The sequence below is a fragment of the Hemitrygon akajei genome, chromosome 1 (assembly GCF_048418815.1).
Source record: "Hemitrygon akajei chromosome 1, sHemAka1.3, whole genome shotgun sequence".
In the NCBI taxonomy this organism is placed as follows: Eukaryota; Metazoa; Chordata; class Chondrichthyes; order Myliobatiformes; family Dasyatidae; genus Hemitrygon; species Hemitrygon akajei.
The window spans coordinates 153,475,527-153,497,889 of record NC_133124.1 but is presented as its reverse complement, the minus strand read 5'-3'; the positions used below and the strand labels follow the sequence as shown (position 1 = coordinate 153,497,889).

Here is a 22,363-nt window from a genome sequence, read left to right as displayed (position 1 = left end):
GCCATAACTTTTGACAACCCTCCAAACTATCCAGAACACCCCCAACCTTTGTATCATTAGAAAACTTACTAACCCACCCTTCTACGTCTTCATCCAGGTCATTTATAGGGATCACAAAGAGTAGGGGTCCCAGAACAGACTCCTGTGGAACATCACTGGTCACTGACCTCCATGCAGAATATGACCCATCTACAACTACCCTTTGTCTTTCGTGGGCAAGCCAGTTCTGGATCCACAAAGCAAGGTCTTCTTGGATCCCATGCCTCCTTACTTTCTGAATGAGCCTTGTATGGGGAACCTTATCAAATGTCTTACTGAAATCCATATACAATACATCCTCTGCTCTATCTTCATCAATGTGGTTACTTACACCCTCAAAGAATTCAATTAGGCTCATAAGGCATGACTTGCCCTTGACAAAGCCATGCTGACTATTCCTAATCAGATTATGTCTCCCCAACTTCTCATAAATCCTGCCTCTCAGATCTTCTCTAACAACTTGTTCCCCACTGAAGCAAGGCTCACTGGTCTACAATTTCCTGGTTAGGTACAGGAGGTACAGTTGAAGTCAGAAGTTTACATACACCTTAGCCAAATACATTTCAACTCAGTTTTTCACAATTCCTGACATTTAATCCTAGAAAACATTCCCTGTCTAAGGTCAGTTAGGATCACTACTTTATTTTAAGACTGTGAAATGTCAGAATAATAGTAGAGAGAATGATTTATTTCAGCTTTTATTTCTTTTATCACATTCCCAGTGGGTGAGAAGTTTACATACACTTTGTTAGTATTTGGTAGCATTGCCTTTAAATTGTTTAGCTTGGGTCAAATGTTTTGGGTAGCCTTCCACAAGCTTCTCACAATAAGTTGCTGGAATTTTGTTCCATTCCTCCAGACAGAACTGGTGTAACTGAGTCCGGTTTGTAGGCCTCCTTGCTCGCACACGCTTTTTCAGTTCTGCCCACAAATTTTCTATCGGATTGAGGTCAGAGCTTTGTGATGGCCACTCCAATGCCTTGACTTTGTTGTCCTTAAGCAATATTTCCGCAACTTTGGAGGTATGCTTGGGGTCATAGTCCATTTGGAAGACCCATTTGCTACTGAGCTTTAACTTCCTGGCTGATGTCTTGAGATGTTGATTCAATATATCCACATCATGTTCCTTTCTCATGATGCCGTCTATTTTGTGAAGTGCACCAGTCCCTCCTGCAGCAAAGCACCCCCACAACATGATGCTGCCACCCCAATGCTTCACAGTTGGGATGGTGTTCTTCGGCTTCGAGCCTCACCCTTATTCCTCCAAACATAATGATTGTCATTATGGCCAAACAGTTCAATATTTGTTTCATCAGACTAGAGGACATTTCTCCAAAAAGTAAGATCTTTGTCCCCCATGTGCACTTGCAAACTGTAGTCTGGCTTTTTATGGCGGTTTTGGAGCAGTGGCTTCTTCCTTGCTGAGCAGCCTTTCAGGTTATGTCGATATAGGACTCGTTTTACTGTGGAGATAGATACTGTTGTTCTGGGATTGATTTGCACTTTTTGTGCCAAAGTACGTTCATCTCTAGGAGACAATGTGTCTCCTTCCTGAGCGGTATGACGGCTGTGTAGTCCCATGATGTTCATGCGTGCGTACTATTGTTTGTACAGATGAACGTGGTACCTTCAGGTGTTTGGAAATTGCTCCCAAGGATGAACCAGACTTGTGGAGGTCCACAATTTTTTTTTCTGAGGTCTTGGCTGATTTCTTTTGATTTGACCCACTGGAATTATGATATGGTCAATTAAAAGTAATTAAAAGATGCACAAAGTAGATGTCCTCAACGTCTTGCCAAAACTATAGTTTGCTAATACGAAATCTGTGGAGTGGTCAAACAATGAGTTTTAATTACTTCAACCTAAGTGTATGTAAACTTCTGACTTCAACTGTACCTAATAAAGTGGCCTTTGAGTGTATACAATGACGGCTGACCTGCCCTAGGCTTCATCACCCCTCCTCAGGCCGAAACATCGTCACTACCTCCTCCCATATATGCTGTCTGGCCTGCTGGTTTCTGCCAGCATTTTGTGTTAATTTATATATTCATTCCAAATTCTTGTCCTGAAATCTCTTGTGAATAGTGCTTTTGGAAGGCTTCTACATTGTAATTGTACATCACAGGAAATTGATTGCCTTATAATGGATAAAATTGTTTCTGATTTTTTTTTAAACTAGATATATGAAAATGAATTAGAAAAAGCATTTGACAACTTTAATGATTGGGTACGAACATTTGACCTCTTCCGCGGCAAAGCGAGTGAAGATGACCCAAGTGCAGATGATGAAAGAGTTGTTGGAAAGTTTAAGGTGAGTTTAAGTCTGTGTCACCAAAAGGTAGCATGTGCCATATGGGAACCACGGTGCTTGGTAGCCATATGAGAACCCCAGTACCTTCAGACCCCACTCCTAGTTACACAGCATCCTGACTTGGTTTCTTCATTAACACTAGAGATTCTGCAGATGCTGGAAATCCAGAGCAATGCATACAAAATGCTGGAGGAACTCAGTAGATCAGAATGTGGGAATGTGAGAAATACAGCCAATCACATTAACTTGAGAAAATTAAACTGAAAATGCAAGGGCTTAATGGCTGTAGTCAAGATAACAGTTAATACAGTTGCTCGAGAAACCTGGAAGATCAACTTTCTATGGCAAGTCATAGAGGTCTCAGGGCTCATGGCAAACGGGACTAGAAAGTAAGGAAGAAGAAGCCAGAATTCCTTCTCTCATCATGAAAAGAGTCCAGAACTTCTGTTCCTTCACTGTTATTGGGTCTAAATCCTGGGAGTATCCTTCTGAGCATAAGCACAAGAGATTCAGCAGATGCTGGAAATCCAGAGTAACATACACAAAATGCTGGAGGAACTCAGCAGGTCAGGCAGCAACTATGGAAAGGAATAAAGAGTCACGCTTTGATCTGAGACCCTCCTTCGGGACTCATCCTCTTCAAGTGCATGGTAGGAATACTTCACCAGAAAGATTGCATTGGTTCAAGGAGAATGCACCACCACCTTGTTAAGGGTGGTTTGGGATGGTAATAAGTGCTTCTTTTGCCAATGATGTCCCATTCTCAAAACAAGATAAATAAATAAAGGGAGCGGGGCCTAAGGAAGAAATCCCACTGCTGAAGATTTCTGAGAATGTTGTTGTTAACATTTTTTATTTAGAAATGCAACACAGTGACAGGCCCTTCCAGCCTAATGGGCCTGCTCTGGCCAATGTACACCCATGTGAACAATTAACCATAAGTCTTTGGAAAGTGGGAGGAAACCCACACAGTCACAGTGATAATGTGCAAGCTCCTTACAGACAGTGGTGGGATTGAACTTGGGTCGCTGTAACGTGATATATCACAGTGTTGGCCATCTTGCCACCCACTGGTGGGAGATTATGGGAGAACACAAGAGGCTATAAGCACTCAGCTCTTGAGCTGGAGGATAGTATAAAGGTAAAGAGAGTCCAGGCCATGAAAGGGATTTGAACACAAAGCAAGGTCCAGCCTGCATCAGGGCTGGAGGTGAAGGGTTTGATTGAACATCTGTAGAAGTCACACACACAACATTCGAGCCTGGAGTTTGGGGTCCCATCATCAGCTAATCCAGAAGTTGATACTGAAGATTGAATTCCAAAGGTTGATCAGTAGTCCAGAAGTTGAAGCCTGATGGCCAAAGCCTAGAGACAAGTTCTGGAGTTGAAGGGTGGGTGTGAGGGAGGAAAAAGGGATGTTTGGTGTCATTTTGTGCTTGTTGTGTTTGATGTTCTGCTGAGCAGTGTGGGCATATTGCCATATTAGTGCCAGAACGTGTGGTGACACCTGCAGGCTGCACCAGCACATCACTGGGTGTGTTGGTTGTTAACACAAATGACATTTTAGTGTATGGTTCCAAGTACATGTGAATCTAAATCTAAAGCACCAGGCCAAAAGCGTGCATGAGGCTGGACATTTTGGAACTCCATTTCCTCCTTCAATAAACAATGTCCAAGAGGTAATGATATAACAGGCTCCTTCTCTTTTACAGGGTTTATTTTTCTTGTGGAAATACACTGACAATCGCAAAACAGAAGGAGAATACACAATGCTGCAGGGAATACCATCCAACATCCCTGTTAAAGTCTTAATCCGAGTCTATATTGTAGCAGTAAGTATGCAGATTTTCCTTCCATTTAAGTACATACAACTCCTCAGCCTATCACACAAGGTTTCATTGAAACTTCTAAAAAATAGAGAGAATACTTGGGAAAAATGTAACAATCCTTCAAGTAACTCATTTCATTGTATTTCAAGGTACGTCTGATAAATGTGATAACACATTGTACTGTATGTTCCAAGTTCAGAGTTCTACGTAAATTTATTATCAAAGTACATACAGTATATGTCACCATATCCAACTCTGAAATCCATGTTTTGTAGGCATACTCGGTAAATCCATAATAGAACCAACAAAACACCACACCAACTTGGGTATTCATCCGATGTGCATAAGACAATGGTGCAAATACAAAAACAAAGAAATAATAACAAATAAATAGCAATAAATATCGAGAACATAAGATGGAGTCCCTAAAAGTGAGTCCATAGGTTGTGGAGTATTTCAACGAACGAGCAAGTGTAGTTGAGTGAAATCCACCCCTTTGGTTCAAGAGCCTAATGTTTGAGGGGTAGTAACTGTTCCTGATCTTGTTGGTGTGAGTTATCAGGCTTCTGATGGATGCTGCTTTCCTGCAACAATTCTTCTGTAGATGTGCTCAGTGGTGGGGAGGGATTTACTTATGATGGATTAGGGTGTATCCACTACTTTTTGTAGGATTTTCCATTCAAGGGAATTCATGTTTTCACACCAGGCCATGATGCCGTCAGTTGATATACCCTCCACTACAAATCTTTAGAAGTTTGTCAAAGTTTTAGATGTCATGCTGAATCTTTGCAAACTCCTAAGGAAGTAGAGGCACTGCTGTACTTTCTTTGTAATTGCACTTACTTGCTGGGCCCAGGACAGTTCCTCTGAAATAAAACACAGAGGAATTTAAAGGCAACACGAGTGAATCTGCAGATGCTGAAAATAAATAAAAAACACAAAGTGCTGGCAGAACTCAGCAGGCCAGACAACATCTCTGGGAGGAGGTAGTGACGACGTTTCAGGCCGAAACCCCTCATCAGGGGGAGTCTCCTGATGAAGGGTTTTGGCCCGAAACGTCATTACTACCTCCTCCCATAGATGCTGTCTGGCCTGCTGAGTTCTGCCAGCATTTTGTGTTTTTTACAGAGGAATTTAAAGTTGCTGACCTCTGACCCTCTGATGAGGACTGGTTCATGGACCCCTCGTTTCCTTCTCATGAAGCCAACAATCAGCTCCTTGGTCTTGCTGACACTGAGTGAGAAGTTGTTGTTATGACACCACTCAGTCAGATTTTCAGTCTCCGGCCTAAATGCTGAGTCATCACCATCTTTGGTACGGCATATGATAATGGTCATAGAGTTATGGAAAATTATGGCACAGAAACAGATGCTTCAGCCCATCTAGTCCATACCAAACTATTTAAACTGCCTACTCCCATCGACCTGCATAGGGACCATAACCTTCCATATGCCTAACATCCATGTACCTGTCCAAACTCTCTTAACTGTGAAATCGAGCTCATATGCACCACTTGCACTAGCAGCTCTTTCACACTCTCACGACCCTCTGAGTGAAGCAGTATCGAGAATATAAAATCAAGGATGTAATGTTGAGACTTTATAAAGCACTGGGAGGCCTCACTTGGAGTATTGTGAGCAGGTTTGGGTCCCTTATCTTAGAAAGGATGTGCTAAAATTGGAGAGGGTTCAAAGGAGGTTCGTGAAAATAATTCCGAGGTTGAACGGCTTGTCATTTGAAGAGCATTTGATGGTGTTTGGCCTCTATTCACAAGAATTCAGAAAAATGACAGGTGACCTCATTGAAAACTATCAAATGGTGAGAGGCCTTGATAGAGTCAGTGTGGAAAGGATGTTTCCTATGGTGGGAGAATCTACAACCAGAGGACACAACCTCAGAATAGAGGGATGTCCTTTTAGAATGGATAGGAAGAGGGATTTCTTTAGCCAGAGAGTGGTGAGTCTATGGAATTCTTTGCCACAGGCAGCTGTGGAGGCCTAGTTTTTATGTATATTTCAGATGGAGGTTGATAGATTCTTGATGGGTCAGGGCATGAAGTGATATAGGGAGAAGGCAGGGGACTGGGGCTGAGAGGAAAATTAGATAAGCCATGATGAAATGCTGGAGCAAACACAATGGGCCAAATTCTGTTCTTATATCTTATGGTAGCCCCTTGTGATACCCTTAAACATTTCACCTTTTACCCATAACTCATGCCCTCCGGTTGTAGTCTCACCCAATCTCAATGGAAAAAAAGCCTGATTTTTCCTATCTATACCGTTCATAATTTTGTATACATCTGTCAAGTCTCCCCTCAATCTTCTACATTCCAATGAATAAAGTCCTAACCTACTCAATCTTGCCTTATAACTCAGGTCCTCCAGTCCCAGCAACGTCCTTGTAAGTTTTATCTGTTCTCTTTCAACCTAGTTTCCTGTAGGTAGGTGACCAAAACTGTACTCAATACTCCAAATTAGGCTTCTCCAACATCTTATACAGCTTCAATAAAACAGCCCATCTCCTGTACTCACTTCTCTGATTTATGGAGGCCAATGTGCCAAAAGCTTTCGTTACGACTCTATGTATCTGTCCTTAATCCATCCATGTCTATCCAAATATATATATATTCAATACCTTCAATAACTTTCCACTATTGATGTCAGGTTCACTGGCCTATAATTTCCTGGTTTATTTTTAGATCCTTTCTTAAACAGTGGAACAGCATTGGCTCTTCTCCAATCCATAAAGCATAAGACCATAAAATATAGGAGCAGAAACAGGCCATTCAGCCCATCGAGTCTGCTCCACCATTCAATCATGGGCTGACTCAATTCTTCCAGTCATCCCCACTACCCTGCTCTCACCCCATATCCTTTAATGCCCTGGCTAACCAAGAACCTAAATGCACCCAATGACTTGGCCTCCACAGTTGCTCATGGCAACAAATTCCACAGATTCACCATCCTCTGACTAAAGTAATTTCTCCACATCTCAGTTCTAAAAGGACATCCTTCAATCCTGAAGTCATGCCCTCTTGTCCTAGACTCCCCTACCGTGGGAAATAACTTTGCCATATCTAATCTGTTCAGGCTTTTTAACATTTGGAATGTTTCTATGAGATCCCCCCTCATTCTTCTGAACTCCAGGGAATACAGCCCAAGAGCTGCCCGACACACCTCATACGGTAACCCTCTCATTCATGGAATCATTCTCATGAATCTTCTCTGAAACCTCTCCAATGTCAGTATGTCCTTTCTAAAATAAGGAGCCCAAAACTGCACACAATACTCCATGTGGTCTCATGAGTGACCTACAGAGCCTGAACATCACATCCCTGCTCTTATACTCTATGACTCCAGAAATGAATGCCAACAGTGCATTCACCTTCTTCGCAACCGACTCAACCTGGAGGTTAACCTTTGGCCTAACATGCACAAGGACTTCCAAGTCCCTTTGCATCTCTGCATTTTGAATTCTCTCCCTATCTAAATAATAGTCTGCCCATTTATTTCTTCCACCAAAATGCATGACCATACACTTTCCAACATTGTATTTCATTTGCCACTTCTCTGCCCATTCTCCTAAACTATCTAAGTCTCTCTGCAGGCTCTTTGTTTCCTCAACACTGCCCGGTCGTACACATATCTTTGTATCATCGGCAAATTTAGCCACAAATCCATTAATACTGTAGTCCAAGTCATTGACATACATTGTAAAAAGTCAGCGGTCCCAACATTGACCCCTGTGGAACTCCACTGGTAACCTGACGAAGGGTCTTGGCCCGAAACGTTGACTGCTCATTTCAACAGATGCTGCCCGACCCGCTGAGTTCCTCCAGTGTGTTTGTACGTGTTGATTTGACCACAGCATCTGCAGTGTACTTTGTGTCCACTGGTAACCGGCAGCCAGCCAAAATAGGATCCCTTTATTCCCACTCTCTGTTTTCTGCCACCCAGCCAATGTTCCACCCATGTTAGTAACTTCTCTGTAATTCCATGGGCTCTTATCTTGCTAAGCTGCCTCATGTGCGGCACCTTGTCAAAGGCCTTCTGAAAATCCAAGTACACCACATCTATTGCATCTCCTTTGTCTACCCTGCTTGTAATTTCCTCAAAGAATTGCAGTAGATTTGTCAGGCAGGACTTTCCTTTCAGGAACCCATGCTGGCTTTGGCCTATCTTGTCATGTGCCTCCAGGTACACTGTAATCTCATCCCTAACATTCGATTCCAACAACTTCCCAACCACTGATATCAAGCTAACAGGTCTATAATATTCCTTCTGCTGCCTCCCACCCTTCTTAAATAGCAGAGTAACATTTACAATTTTTCAGTCATCCGGTAGAATGCCAGAATCTATTGATTCTTGAAAGATAATCGTTAATGCCTCCACAGTCTCTCCAGGTACTTCCTTCAGAACCCAAGGGTGCATTCCATCAGGTCCAGGGGATTTATCTACCCTCAGACTATCAAGCTTTCTGAGCAGCATCTCAGTCATAATTTTCACTGCACAAACTTCACTTCCCTGACACTCTTGAATGTTCGGTATTCTGCAGATGTCTTCCACTATGAAGACTGATGCAAAATATACATTTAGTTCCTCTGCCATCTCTGCATCTTTCATTACAATATCCCCAGTGTCATTTTATATTGGTCCTATATCAACTCTCTTTTACCCTTTATATACTTAAAAAATATTCCACTGTTGATATTAGTCACCAGCTTCCTCTCATAATTCATCCTTTTCTTCGAATGACCTTCTTATTTTCCTTCTGCATGGAAAGCTCTCCAATCCTCTATCTTTCACTAGCTCTGGCTTCCTTGTATGCCCTCTCTTTTGCTTTTGCTTTGGCTCTGACTTCACTTGTCAGCCACAGTAGTGTCCTTCTTCCCTTTGAAATTTTTTTCTTATTTGGAATATATTTATCTTGCACTTCCCTCATTTGTCACAGAACCAGCCATTGCTGCTCTGCTGTCTTCCATGCAAATGTCCCTTAACAGTCAACCTCTGCCAGTTCCCCTCTCGTGCCATTGTAATTTCCTTTATTCCACTGAAATACTGACAAATTGGATTTTATTTTTTCCTCTTATATTTCAATGTAAACTCAATCATATTGCGATCACTGCTCCCTAAGGGTTCCTTAACCTTAAGCTCTCTTAGCACCTCCGGATCATTGCACAACACCTAATCCAGCACAACCGATCCCCTAGAGGGCTGAACAACAAGCTGTTCTAAAAAGCCATCCCTTAGACATTCTACAAATTCTCTCTCTTAAGGTATAGTACTGACCTGGTTTTCCCAATCCTCTTTCATGTTAAAATCCCCAATGCTTATCATGACATTGCCTTTCTGACACGCCTTTTGCATCCTCTGGTACCTCCCCTGTCACTAAAGGTGATTTAAATATGCCTGCTAGGGCTTCGGTAATTTCTGCACTTGCTTCCCACAGTGTCTGAGGGAACACCTTGTCAGGTCCTGGGGATTTGTCCACCATAATTTGCCTCACAACAGCATACACCTCCTCCTCTGTAATCCTTTTGCTCTTAACATATCTGTAGAATCCTTTGGGATTCTCCTTCATCTTGAATTCTAGAGCAACCTCATGCCTTCTTTTTGCCCTCCTCATTTATTTCCTAGGTGTTTTCTTGCATTTCTTGTACTCCATAAGCACCTCATTTGTTCCCACCTACCTATACCTGCTATGCATCTCCTTTTTTTCTTAACCAGGGCCTCCATATTTCTTAAAAGCCCAGGTTCCATAAATCTGTTAACTTTACCGTTTATTCTGACAGGTGCATACAAGCTTTGTACTCTCAATATTTCACTTTTGAAGGCCTCCCACTTACCAAATACACCTTTGCCCAAAAACAACTTGTCCCACTCCACACTTGCCAGATCATTTCCGATACCATCAAAATTGACCTTTCTCCAATTTAGAAACACAACTCATGGACCAGACCTATCTTTTTGCATATTTGCTTTGAAACTAATGGCATTGTGGTTACTGGATGAAAAGTGTTCCCGGACACACACTACTGTCACCTACCCTGTCTCATTCCCTAACAGCAAATCCAATATTGCACACTCTTGCATTGGGACTTGATCACATTGATGAAGGAAACTTTCCTGAACACATCTGACAAACTCTATCTCATCTAGTCCTTTTACATTATGGGATTCCCAGTCCAAATGTGGAAAGTTAAAATCACCTTCTATAACAACATTATATTTCTTGCAACAATCTGCAATCTCTACAAACTTATTCCTCTAAATCCCTCAGAGTGCTGGTTTGTAACATCGCCCCATTAACATGGTCATACCTTTCTTATTCCTCAGTTCCACCTACAATACTTCACTAGATGAGTTCTTCAGTCGATTCTGACTGTGCACTGCCATGACTTTTTCCCTGATTAGTAACGCCACTCCTTTCCCTTTAATCCCTCCTGCACTGTTGCGTCTAATACAATGGAACCCTGGAATATTGATCTGCCAGTCCTGTCCCTCCTGCAACCAAGTCTCACTAATGGTTACAATGTCATAATTTCAGGTGTTGATCCATGTCCCAAGCTCATCAACCTTTCCTACAATACCTCGTACATTGAAATATACACAGCTCACCATGCCTAACCATTTGAATCCTGACTTTGACTTGGTCTGACGTTATAACAACATCTGAATCCACAACCTCTCCATGATTTGTTCTGGCACTCTGGTTTCCATCCCCCTGTAACTCTAGTTTAATCTCCCTCCTCATGCCCCCCCCACACCCTCCCCCCTCCATTCCAGCACCTACAAGCTTTCCCGCTGGGATATTAGTCCCCCTCCAGTTCAGGTACAAACTGTCTCTTCTGTACAGGTTCCACGTTCTCAGGAAGTGATCCAAAAATCTGATGGTCTCTCTGCTACACCAAATCCTTAGCCACGTGTTAACTTTACAAAGTGTACTGAGTTACAGAAAGTGGAACGTTACAACATGGTACAGGTCCCTCAGCCCATGATGTTGTGCTAACCTTTTAACCTACTCGAGGATCAATCTGACTCTTCCCTCCTACATAGCCCTTTCTGTTGATATATTCTGAATAATCTCTCATGGGGAAAAAATAGACCATTCAGCCCTTTGATTCTTTATTTAGAGCATCAGACATAGGATCAGAATTTGGGCAATTGGCCTATCAAGGCTGTTCTGTCATTCAATCATGGCTGATTTTATTGTCTCTAAAACCCATTTATCTGCCTTCTCCCTGTAACTTTTGACACCCTTATTAAGCAAGAACCTATCAACCTGGACTTTAAATATATCTAAAGACTTGGCCACCACATCACTCTGTGGCGATGAATTCCACAGATGCACCACCCTCCGGCTGAAGAAATTCCTCCTCATTTTATTTAATGAAATTGTGGCTGTTCTATGACACAGCTTCAATCTCCAGTCTTGCACAACACAGTCACTTTTGGATTTGAAAGTAACCACTGATTTAGCAGCCAAAGTCAGAATCGTGCTTATTGTCATCAACGTGCACAATGACTTGCAACAGCATTTCAGATGCATAGCATCAGAGGCACAATATTCCTAAGAAAACCATAAATTAAACAAAACTATACTGGAAAGAATACTGCTAGAATTAAAGGAAACAAAGCCCATTGTAAGCCAAAGTGGTCATGTCATTGGTATAATAAGGTACTAATTAGATTCATCCAACACACCTAACCTGAACGTTTGTTGTTATTGCTATATTGTAGTAGTAACATACGCTCAGTTGCCACTTTATTAGTGTTTCATTATTATAGTTTATCATCAGTACCCTATTCTCCTCTGACCTCCCTAATTAAAAAGGCATTTTCACCCACTGAACTGCCACTCACGGGATTTTTTTCATTTATCTCAGCATGCTCTGTAAAATCTAGAGATTGTTGTGCATGAAAATCACAAGGGATCAACAGTTTCTGGGATACTCAAACCACCCCATCTGGCACCAACAATCATTTCACAGTCAAAGTCAGTTAGGTCACATTTCTTCCCTATTCTGATGCTTGGTGTGAATAACAACTGGACCTCTTGACCATGGCTTTATGTTTTACGCATTGAGTTGCTGCTACACGATTGGCTGATTAGCTATTTGCATTAACGAGCAGAGTGTACCTAATAAAGTGGCCACTGCGAATTAATGTTTCTTCCACAGAAATACCTATAAGCCCAAGCTCATCACCCTATCACAAAAGGTTTCATTGAAACTTCTGAAAAATAATGACAAGGCTCGGGAATCAAAATAACAAATCCCCAACTAGTCCATGTCAAACAAGTTGCATGTCCCCACCAGTAAAATTTGCCTGTGTTTGGCCCATATATATATATATATATATATATATATATATATATATATATATATATACACACATTTCCTATCCACTTTAACTGTCCAAACATCTTTAAATGCTGTAATTGTACCAACCTCTATAAAATCATATGGCATTACAGGAAAGATACTAGATGATGGGGTGGTAAATTGGATTAGTAAGTATGCAGATGATACTAAGGTAGGTGGCGTTGTGGATAATGAAGTAGGTTTTCAAAGCTTGCAGAGAGATTTAGGCCAGTTAGAAGAGTGGGCTGAACGATGGCAGATGGAGTTCAATGCTGATAAGTGTGAGGTGCTACATTTTGGTAGGAGTAATCCAAATAGGACATACATGGTAAATGGTAGGGCATTGAAGAATGCAGTAGAACAGAGTGATCTAGGAATAATGGTGTATAGTTCCCTGAAGGTGTAATCTCATGTGGATAGGGTGGTGAAGAAAGCTTTTGGTATGCTGGCCTTTATAAATCAGAGCATTGAGTATAGGAGTTGGGATGTAATGTTAAAATTGTACAAGGCATTGGTAAGGCCAAATTTGGAGTATTGTGTACAGTTCTGGTCACCGAATTATAGGAAAGATGTCAACAAAATAGAGAGAGTACAGAGAATATTTACTAGAATGTTACCTGGATTTCAGCACCTAAGTTACAGGGAAAGGTTGAACAAGTTAGGTCTTTATTCTTTGGAGCGTAGAAGGTTGATGGGGGACTTGATAGAGGTATTTAAAATTATGAGGGGGGTAGATAGAGTTGACATGAATACGCTTTCTCCTTTGAGAGTAGGGGAGATTCAAACAAGAGGACATGAGTTGAGAGTTAGGGAGCAAAAGTTTAAGGGTAACACGAAGGGGAATTTCTTTACTCAGAGAGTGGTAGCTGTGTGGAACGAGCTTCCAGTAGAAGTGGTAGAGGCAGGTTCGATATTGTCACTTAAAGTAAAATTGGATAGGTATATGGACAGGAAAGGAATGGAGGGTTATGGGCTGAGTGCAGGTCGGTGGGACTATGTAAGCATTTGGCACGGACTAGAAGGGCCGACATGGCCTATTTCCGTGCTGTAATTGTTATATGGTTATATGGTTATACTGGCATGGATAGAGGAATAGATAGATAGATAGATAGATAGATACTTTATTCATCCCCATGGGGAAATTCAACTTTTTTTCCAATGTCCCATACACTTGTTGTAGCAAAACTAATTACATACAATACTTAACTCAGTAAAAAATATGATATGCATCTAAATCACTATCTCAAAAAGCATTAATAATAGCTTTTAAAAAGTTCTTAAGTCCTGGCGGTAGAATTGTAAAGCCTAATGGCATTGGGGAGTATTGACCTCTTCATCCTGTCTGAGGAGCATTGTATCGATAGTAACCTGTCGCTGAAACTGCTTCTCTGTCTCTGGATGGTGCTATGTAGAGGATGTTCAGAGTTATCCATAATTGACCGTAGCCTACTCAGCGCCCTTCGCTCAGCTACCAATGTTAAACTCTCCAGTACTTTGCCCACGACAGAGCCCGCCTTCCTTACCAGCTTATTAAGACGTGAGGCGTCCCTCTTCTTAATGCTTCCTCCCCAACACGCCACCACAAAGAAGAGGGCGCTCTCCACAACTGACCTATAGAACATCTTCAGCATCTCACTACAGACATTGAATGACGCCAACCTTCTTAGGAAGTACAGTCGACTCTGTGCCTTCCTGCACAAGGCATGGCTGACAGGCAGGAGGCAGCGACTGAAAATAAAAGGGGCCTTTTCTGGTTGGCTGCCTAATGATGTTCCTCAGGGGTCAGTATTGGGACCATTACTTTTCACATTGTTTGTCAGTGATTTGGATAATGGAACTGATGACTTTGTGGTAAAGTTTGAGAATGATACGAAGATAGGTGGAGAGGTAGGTAGTGCTGAGGAAGCAATGAGATTGCAGCAGGACTTAGACAAATTGGAAGAATGGGCAAAAATGTGGCAGATGGAATACAGTGTTGGGAAATATATGATAATGCATTTTGGTAAAAGGAACAATAGTGCAGACTGTTATCTAAATGGGGAGAAGATTCAAACATCAGAGACAGAATATAGTATTAATGGTAAGACTCTTGGCGGTGTGGAGGATCAGAGGGATCTTGGGGTCCAAGTCCATAGTACGCTCAAAGTAGCTGCGCAGGTTGACTCTGTAGTTAAGAAGGCATACGGTGTATTGGCCTTCATTAATCGTGGAAAAGAATTTAGGAGCCGAGAGGTAATGTTGCAGCTATATAGGACCCTTGTCAGACCCCACCTGGAGTACTGTGCTCAGTTCTGTTTGCCTCACTACAGGAAGGATGTGGAAGCCATAGAAAGGGTGCAGAGGAGATTTACAAGGATGTTGCCTGGACTGGGGAACATGCCTTATGAGAATAGGTTGAGTGAACTCAGCCTTTTCTCCTTGGAGTGAAGGCGGATGAGAGGTGACCTGATAGAGGTGTATAAGATGATGAGAGGCATTGATCGTGTGGATATTCAGAGGTTTTTTCCCAGGGCTGAAATGGTTGGCACAAGAGGACACAGGTTTAAGGTGCTTGGGAGTAGGTACAGAGGAGGTGTCAGGGGTACGTTTTTTTACTCAGAGAGTGGTGAGTGCGTGGAATGGGCTGCTGGCAACGGTGTTGGAGGCGGGTATGATAGGGTCTTTTAAGAGGCTTTTAGATAGGTACATGGAGCTTAGTAAAATAGAGGGTTATTGGTAAGCCTAGTAATTTCTAAGGTAGGGACATGTTCGGCACAACTTTGTGGGCTGAAAGGGTTTGTATTGTACTGTAGGTTTTCTATGTTTCTAGATGGAGAGGGACTTAGGAGTCCTCGTGCAAGACTCCCAGAAAGTTAATTTACAGGTTGAGTCTGTGGTAAAGAAGGCAAATGCATTGTTGGCATTTATTTTGAGGGGAATAGAATATAAAAGCAAGGAGATAATGCTGAGGCTTTATAAGACTCTAGTCGGGCCACACTTGGAGTACTGACAACAGTTTGGGGCTCCTCATCTCAGACAAGATGCATCTTTGGACAGTGTCCAGAGGAGGTTCACAAGGATAATTCGGGAATGAAGGGGTTAACATATGAGGAGTGTTTGGGAGCCTTGAGCCTGTACTCACTGGAATTTAGAAGAATGTGGAGGGATCTCATTGAAACCTACCGAACGTTGAAAGGACTAGATAGGGTGGATGTGGAGAGGATGTTTCCTATTGAAGGGGTATCTGGAACTAGAGTGCACAGACTCAAAATTGAGGGGCAACCCTTTAGAACAGAGGTAAGGAGGAACTCTTTTAGCCAGAGAGTAGTGAATCTGTGGTATGCTCTGCCACAGTCTGTGGTGGAGGCCAAGTCTGTAGGTATATTTATGGCGTTGAGTGTGATCCAGGAATGGTGGACAAGCCTTAATGGGCTCAATGGGCAATTGCCTAATTCTGCTCCTATGTCTTATGGTTTTATGGTCTACACCACACACCTTCTGTATGGAAAAACTTGCCCTTTAGGTCGTCTCTCACCTTCAGCCCTTGGCCTCTCCTACACTTGGAAAAATATGGGGACTATCTGCCCTATCTTTGGCACGAGATGCTGAAAATCATGGTGAAGTATTTCTTGAAGCTAACGGTAAAGGGCTTCAAGCCTTTATACCTCTTGTGATGCTACTTTCTTGTAGCAGTGTTCCTTATGACGGGGAGGGATTTTCCTGTAATAGACTGGACTATATACATTACATTTTGTGAGCTTTTCCATTCTAGATATTTGCAGAAGGGAATTCAAAACTTTTATAGTGTCCACTTTCAGTAGAATATTCCTTAACCACCTTCTAGAGGGTGGTTAGCACAATGCTTGACATTAGAGGCAAGCCTGGTTCAATTCTCACCACTGTCCTGTAAGGAGTTTGTATATTCGCCTCGTTCCTCCAGGTGTTCTGCTTTCCTCCCATAATCCAAAGACTGGTTGGTCGATTGGTTGGTTGTTGTAAGTTGTCCTGTGGTTAGGCTGGGATTATATCTGGGGGTTGCTGGGCAGCACGTCTTGAGAAGCCAGAAGGCCTTTTCTGCACTGTATCTCAATAAATAAAGTAATTAAAACACTCTTTTATAAAATCATGTTTCTCATTGATGTTGCTGGTCCAGTGAAATCATTATATAGCTCTGTCAGAATATGTTAAAGCTAAAATGTATCATGATTAATTACTTGATTATAAATATGTGTTATGAATGAATAAACTCTTCTCGGGCTTCCAGACTGGTACAGGTATCAATTATAACTGACGTTTTGATGACAAACTCTGCCACCTTCATCAGGAATGATGCCCAGGCATGTCTCGTCCAGTGGTCTGTCCTTCCTGGTTAGTTAGTCCTCATTGGAGGTAGCAGAACATTGCATTTGCAATGTCTATAGGACTGACTTCGACGACACAAAACTTCTGTGCCACACGAGTGGCTTTTGGGACCACCTGGTGAAAGAAGCCATAGAAATAAAATGAGAGGAAAAGAATTTTGACAAAGACCAAGGTCTCACTTTAAGTAAGAACTGGGATTTGATTGTAAACATGGTGGGGCATCGGAAATCTGATTGGATGAAGATTAACCAATCAGGAGGGACAGACTACAGGGGTATCAATACCACCAGACTAGACTTGCCCAGGCATCATCCCCGATGAAATCTGATTGGATGAAGATTAACCAATCAGGAGGGACAGACTACAGGGGCATCAATACCACCAGACTAGACTTGCCCAGGCATCATCCCCGATGAAGATGGTGGAGTTTGTCATCGAAATGTTGGTCATAATCCACACCTGTACACACTAGAAGCCCAAGAAGTGTTCATTTGTCATATACACCAGGAAAGCACCAGATCCTTTTTTTAACACATGTTTGCTATTATCAGGCTAACAATCTGCATCCAGCAGATCCTGATGGAGGAGCTGATCCATACATTGTCCTGCAGATTGGGAAGACTGAAATTAAGGATCGTGACAATTATATCCCGAAACAGTTGAATCCACCATTTGGAAGGTATGAAAATAGATGCTGTTGTGCATACAAATGTGTGTGTGTGGGGGAGGGAGTGGGAACGGGGGTGTGTGTGTGTGTGTGTGTGTGTGTGTGTGTGTGTGTGTGTGTGTGTGTGTGTGTGTGTGTGTGTGTGTGTGTGTGTGTGTGTGTGTGTGTGTGTGTGTGTGTGTGTGTGTGTGTGTGTGTGTGTAAAAGCTGATTTGTGTCTGGGTGATGGATTTGCCCACGTTACCTGGGCAGAAGCTTTCAATTTCAAATGTTCGAAACCTCCTGCCCGATGTGGCTGGCAAGAAGAGAGCATGGCCCGGATGTTTGGTTGTCTTGATGAAAAGTACTGCTTTCTATGCTGCTTGTAAGTGTGCTCATTGGTGAGGAGGGCTTTATGGTAAATGGTATCTTCCATTTTTGATAGAGTTTTCCATTCTTGGGCATTGATGTTTCAATTCCGGGCCTTAATGCAATCTCTGAGGTTCTCCACCATACATCTACGTCAGCTTGTCAAGGTTTTAACGGACATGCTAAATCTACACAAACTTCTGAAAAAATGGATGCGTTAGCTTGCCTTCTTTCTGACGTCCCTTTCTGATGTCCCTTATGTACTGGTCCCTGCTCTGATACTCTGAGATACTCTGATATGGTAACACCAAGGAATTTAACCTTACTGACCCAATCCACCTCTGATCCCCTAATGTGGACTGGCACATGACCCTTTGGTTTTCTTCCTCCTGTAGTCAATAACCAGGTCTTTGGTTTTATTGACGTTTCGCAGTATGAGGGACCCACCTGCTTCAAGCAGACTTCACTTACACCAGTACATGGTAACCTGCCTCATTGACAACCATCCTCAGTAATGAAGTGCCTGGTGAGGTTGGTGATGAAATATTTCAACTCCTGCCTGAGAAGCGACTTGGATCAGCTCCAATTTGCCTACTGGAGCAACAGGTTCACAGTAAGTGCCTTCTCATTGCCTCTTCATCAACACTGGAATTTCTGAACAGCAAAGACATATAAATCAAGATGCTCTTTATCGACAACAGCTCAGCATTCAATACCATCATTCCTTCAAAACTAATCAATAAGGTTCAAGACCTTGGCCTCAATATGTCCTTGTGCAATTGGATCCTCAATTTCCTCTCTTGCAACAGTCAGTTCAGAGTGGGAACAACATCTCCTCCATGATCTCCATGTTCACAGGTGTACCACAGGCTGTGTGCTTATCCCACTGCTCTTCGCACTTTACGCTTATGACTGTGTGGCTAAGCACAGCTCTAATGCCATATTCAAGTTTGTTATTGACACTGCTGTCATTGGCCGAATGAAACTGAGGTCCATAAGCCAATCCTCTTTGAAGGGTCAGAGGTAAAGAGGGTCAGCAAACTCAGTGTTATCATTCTGGAGGACCTGTTCTGGGTATGTGCAATTATAAGGAAAACATAGCAGCAGCACCTCTTCTTCCTTAGGAGTTTGTGAATATTCGACATGACATCTAAAACTTTGATAAACTTTTAATATTGTGTAGAGGAAAGAATATTGACTGGCTGGTATAGAAACACCAATGCCCATGAATGCATCATCCTTCAAGAAGTATTGGATACGGCCCAGTCCGTCCCTCCCCACCATCGAGCACATTGACACAGATTGTTTTCCCAGGAAAACACACCTACCTTCCTGCTTCCGGCCACACACTCATCTCACTGCTGTCATCAGGAGAAAGGTACAGGAGCCTCAGGACTCACAGTACCAGCTTCAGGAACCTCTCAACCATCAGGCTTTTGAACCAAAGGAGATAACTTCACTGCCCCATTATTGAAATGTTGCCACGATCTTTTGAACTGAATAAGAGGTGACTTGATAGAGGTGTCAAATGTTTCAAAGGTACAATTTAATGTCAGAAATGACATTAACATCCTGAAATTCTTTTTCTTCGCAACCATCCACGCAAACAGAGGAGTGCCCCAAAGAATGAATGACAGTTAAACATTAGAACCCCAAAGCCCCCCAACTCCCCCCTTCCACACATAAGCAGCGGCAAAGCGATGATCCCCCCTCCCCACCAGCAAAAAAAAGCATCTGCACCCCCCACCGAGCACTCAAGCATGCAGTAAAGCATCAATAAAGACACAGACATGCAGTACCTCAAAGACTACTCATTCACCCGGTAATTCGACATACCACAGGCTCTCTCTCTCTCCCCAATAAGGGAAGAAGGGGTGTCTCCATTTCACAGCGAGAGGGGAGACATAACAAACAACTTGCTGATTTACGATGTTATAAGTCTGTTGTGTCGCTTTTTCCGAGCTCTGTGCCCAAAGAACTCTGGTCTCTGGGCACACAGCCAGCAGCTAGCTCACTGCTTCTGATCTTCCGTGTACTCCCACAACACACCAGATTCACCGACCTTGAGTCCACCAGCTTCCAGGGCCATGAAATCCTGGAATCCTGAAGGTTCACTAGAGTTCCAGGCCACGTCCTTGGCACATCGAATAACAGCCGGTCGTGAGACCCCGAGAGCGGGTCCCATTCCCGCAAAGAACCGAAGTCAGCATGTAGCTCCAGGTCAGGGTCTTCAAAAGAACCCTGAGATGGAAAAATAGAGATATTAAAGATGGAAATAGAGCTGTTTACGAAGATCCAAGCAGAGGAGTCGCTGTTAGATGCCATCATCTCCTAAGCTCCACCCCTTTTCAAGATCATAGATTGACTACACAGCCAGAGGCTTTTTCTCAGGATATAAATGCTTAATACAAAGGCCATAATTTGAAGGTGATTGGAGGAAAGTGGGGGGGGGGGGGGAACGTCAGGGGTAAACTTTTTTAAGCAGTGAATGCGCTGCTGGGGGGTGGCAGTAGAGGCAGTTACCTTACGGTCACTTAAGAAACTCTTAGAGAGGCAGAGAGATTATAGACAAATGGAGGGCTATGTAGGAGTGAAGGGTTAGAATTGATCCTAATTTAGGTTAAAAGGTTGGGACAACATCAAGAGCCAAAGGCTGATACTGTGCTGTAACGTTCCATGTCCTATGTTCAATATTGTATTTATAACATGCATTGAGAAAAACAAGGATGGTTAATCTTTGCATTCTGATGCTAGTGCCCTGTTAGTCATAGAACACTACAGCACACAAACTGACCCTTCATCTCATACCGTCTGTGCTGAACTATTATTCAGCTTGGTCCCATTGACCTGTACCTGGTCCATAGCCCTCCGTACCCCCTCTCAATGCACTTATACTAACATCACTGACATGTTGCAATTGATGCAGAGCCAACTCTTCCACCCGTTTCACACTCTCACCACCCTCTGAGTAGATTGAGGTGTCTAGATAGTAACAACAGAATGCAAGTACGTTAAACGCAAATTTATAAAGTTCTATGTTTCTGGCACTTGTCTAAGTATTTGGCAGCTGCTTTGGTGACACTGCCTCATGTGCGAGCCAGGGTAGCAAGACTTCTGCCACTTCGAATTGCCAATAGCCCATAGTAGGCACAATGACTCAGAGATTATTGGCAGTCACTAGTTAATAAAGGGACAACACACACAAAATGCTGGTGGAACGCAGCAGGCCAGGCAGCATCTATAGGGAGAAGCGCTGTCGACGTTTCGGGCCGAGACCCTTCGTCAGGACTAACCCCAAACCATTTGTAAGTCAGGAATGAACAAAAGCAGTTTGCTTGCCTAACCTTACCTGCTTTGCGCCAGTCCAGCTGATAAACATCAATCCGTTTGTGGCACTTGCATACAGATGCAAGTGAGAACGGAGTCGGCAACATGCACGTTGGTGAGCGGGGAGTGTGGCACCGTGACACCCGGCAGGCGCCTGAAAGACTCTGTGCCCAGTTTGAGTAGAGCCCTAGAGTGACAGTACATCTCGTCAGTGACTTGTACCGAGATCCTAGACCTCCATACCCCTCCCACATCCTCGGAGCCTCTTTTTATCCAATACCATTCTCAGGGCTACAGCTGGATCCTATCTACTGTATCTTCTAAAGCATTTGATTCTTTATGTTTAATACTTTGATAAAATACTTTGTTTTTCACATTTTAACTATTTTGGGGAAGCTGTCTTCTATACAGTAATTCTTTGCTGTACTTGATAGGTCCTATGATATTGAAGCTACATTCCCAATGGACTCTATGCTCATAATATCAATCTATGACTTTGACATGATTGGAAGAGATGATTTGATTGGACAAACGAAGATCGATCTGGAGAACCGCTTTTATAGCAAGCACAGAGCTACCTGTGGATTACCCAGCAGATATGAAATGTAAGAATGGTGAAGTTACTTTTACAGTACAATTTTACACTACACCACAAGCAAAGGTCATCTCGGTGTAAGTAATTTTTATCAACTTCTGATTCATGGGAACACCGGGATAAGGAAATTCACATTTCAAGCCCCCATTGCATGTTCATCCAGGCAGCTGACACATAGAAGGACAGGAACACACTCTATAGCCACAATGTTGGGCCAAACCAACTAAAAAGCAAATCAAAAGACCCGAAAATTAATCCCTTCTACCTATACAATGTCCATATCCCTCCATCTTCCTGAGTGTATAAATGCATTAGGGCATTCCGAAATCAAGGAGGAGGAAGTTTTTGGCCTTCTAATAAGTATTAAGGTGGATAAATCCCCAGGGTCTTATGGGATTTACCCCAGGTTATTGAAGGAGGCAAGATACAAAATTGCTAGGGTCTTGATCAATATCTTTGTGTCGTCTCTAGGTACAGGCAAGATCCTTTAGCAAGGCAGGTGGATGGAGGGATATGGGCATGGTGTAGGTTGGATGGATTAGTG

At 42.8% G+C, this 22,363-nt stretch overlaps 1 protein-coding gene across 1 annotated transcript in view; it reads left to right on the top strand.

Annotated features, from left to right (window-relative positions):
• The window catches only part of fer1l6 (fer-1 like family member 6), a 325,837-nt gene that overhangs the window by 269,920 nt on the left and 33,554 nt on the right, over positions 1 to 22,363 (top strand). Inside the window, exons 30-33 of the mRNA XM_073053009.1 lie at positions 2,219 to 2,350; positions 4,063 to 4,182; positions 17,434 to 17,561; positions 21,659 to 21,829. Of these exons, the coding sequence (XP_072909110.1) occupies positions 2,219 to 2,350; positions 4,063 to 4,182; positions 17,434 to 17,561; positions 21,659 to 21,829 (551 nt within the window). The remainder of the gene's footprint in view (positions 1 to 2,218; positions 2,351 to 4,062; positions 4,183 to 17,433; positions 17,562 to 21,658; positions 21,830 to 22,363) is intronic.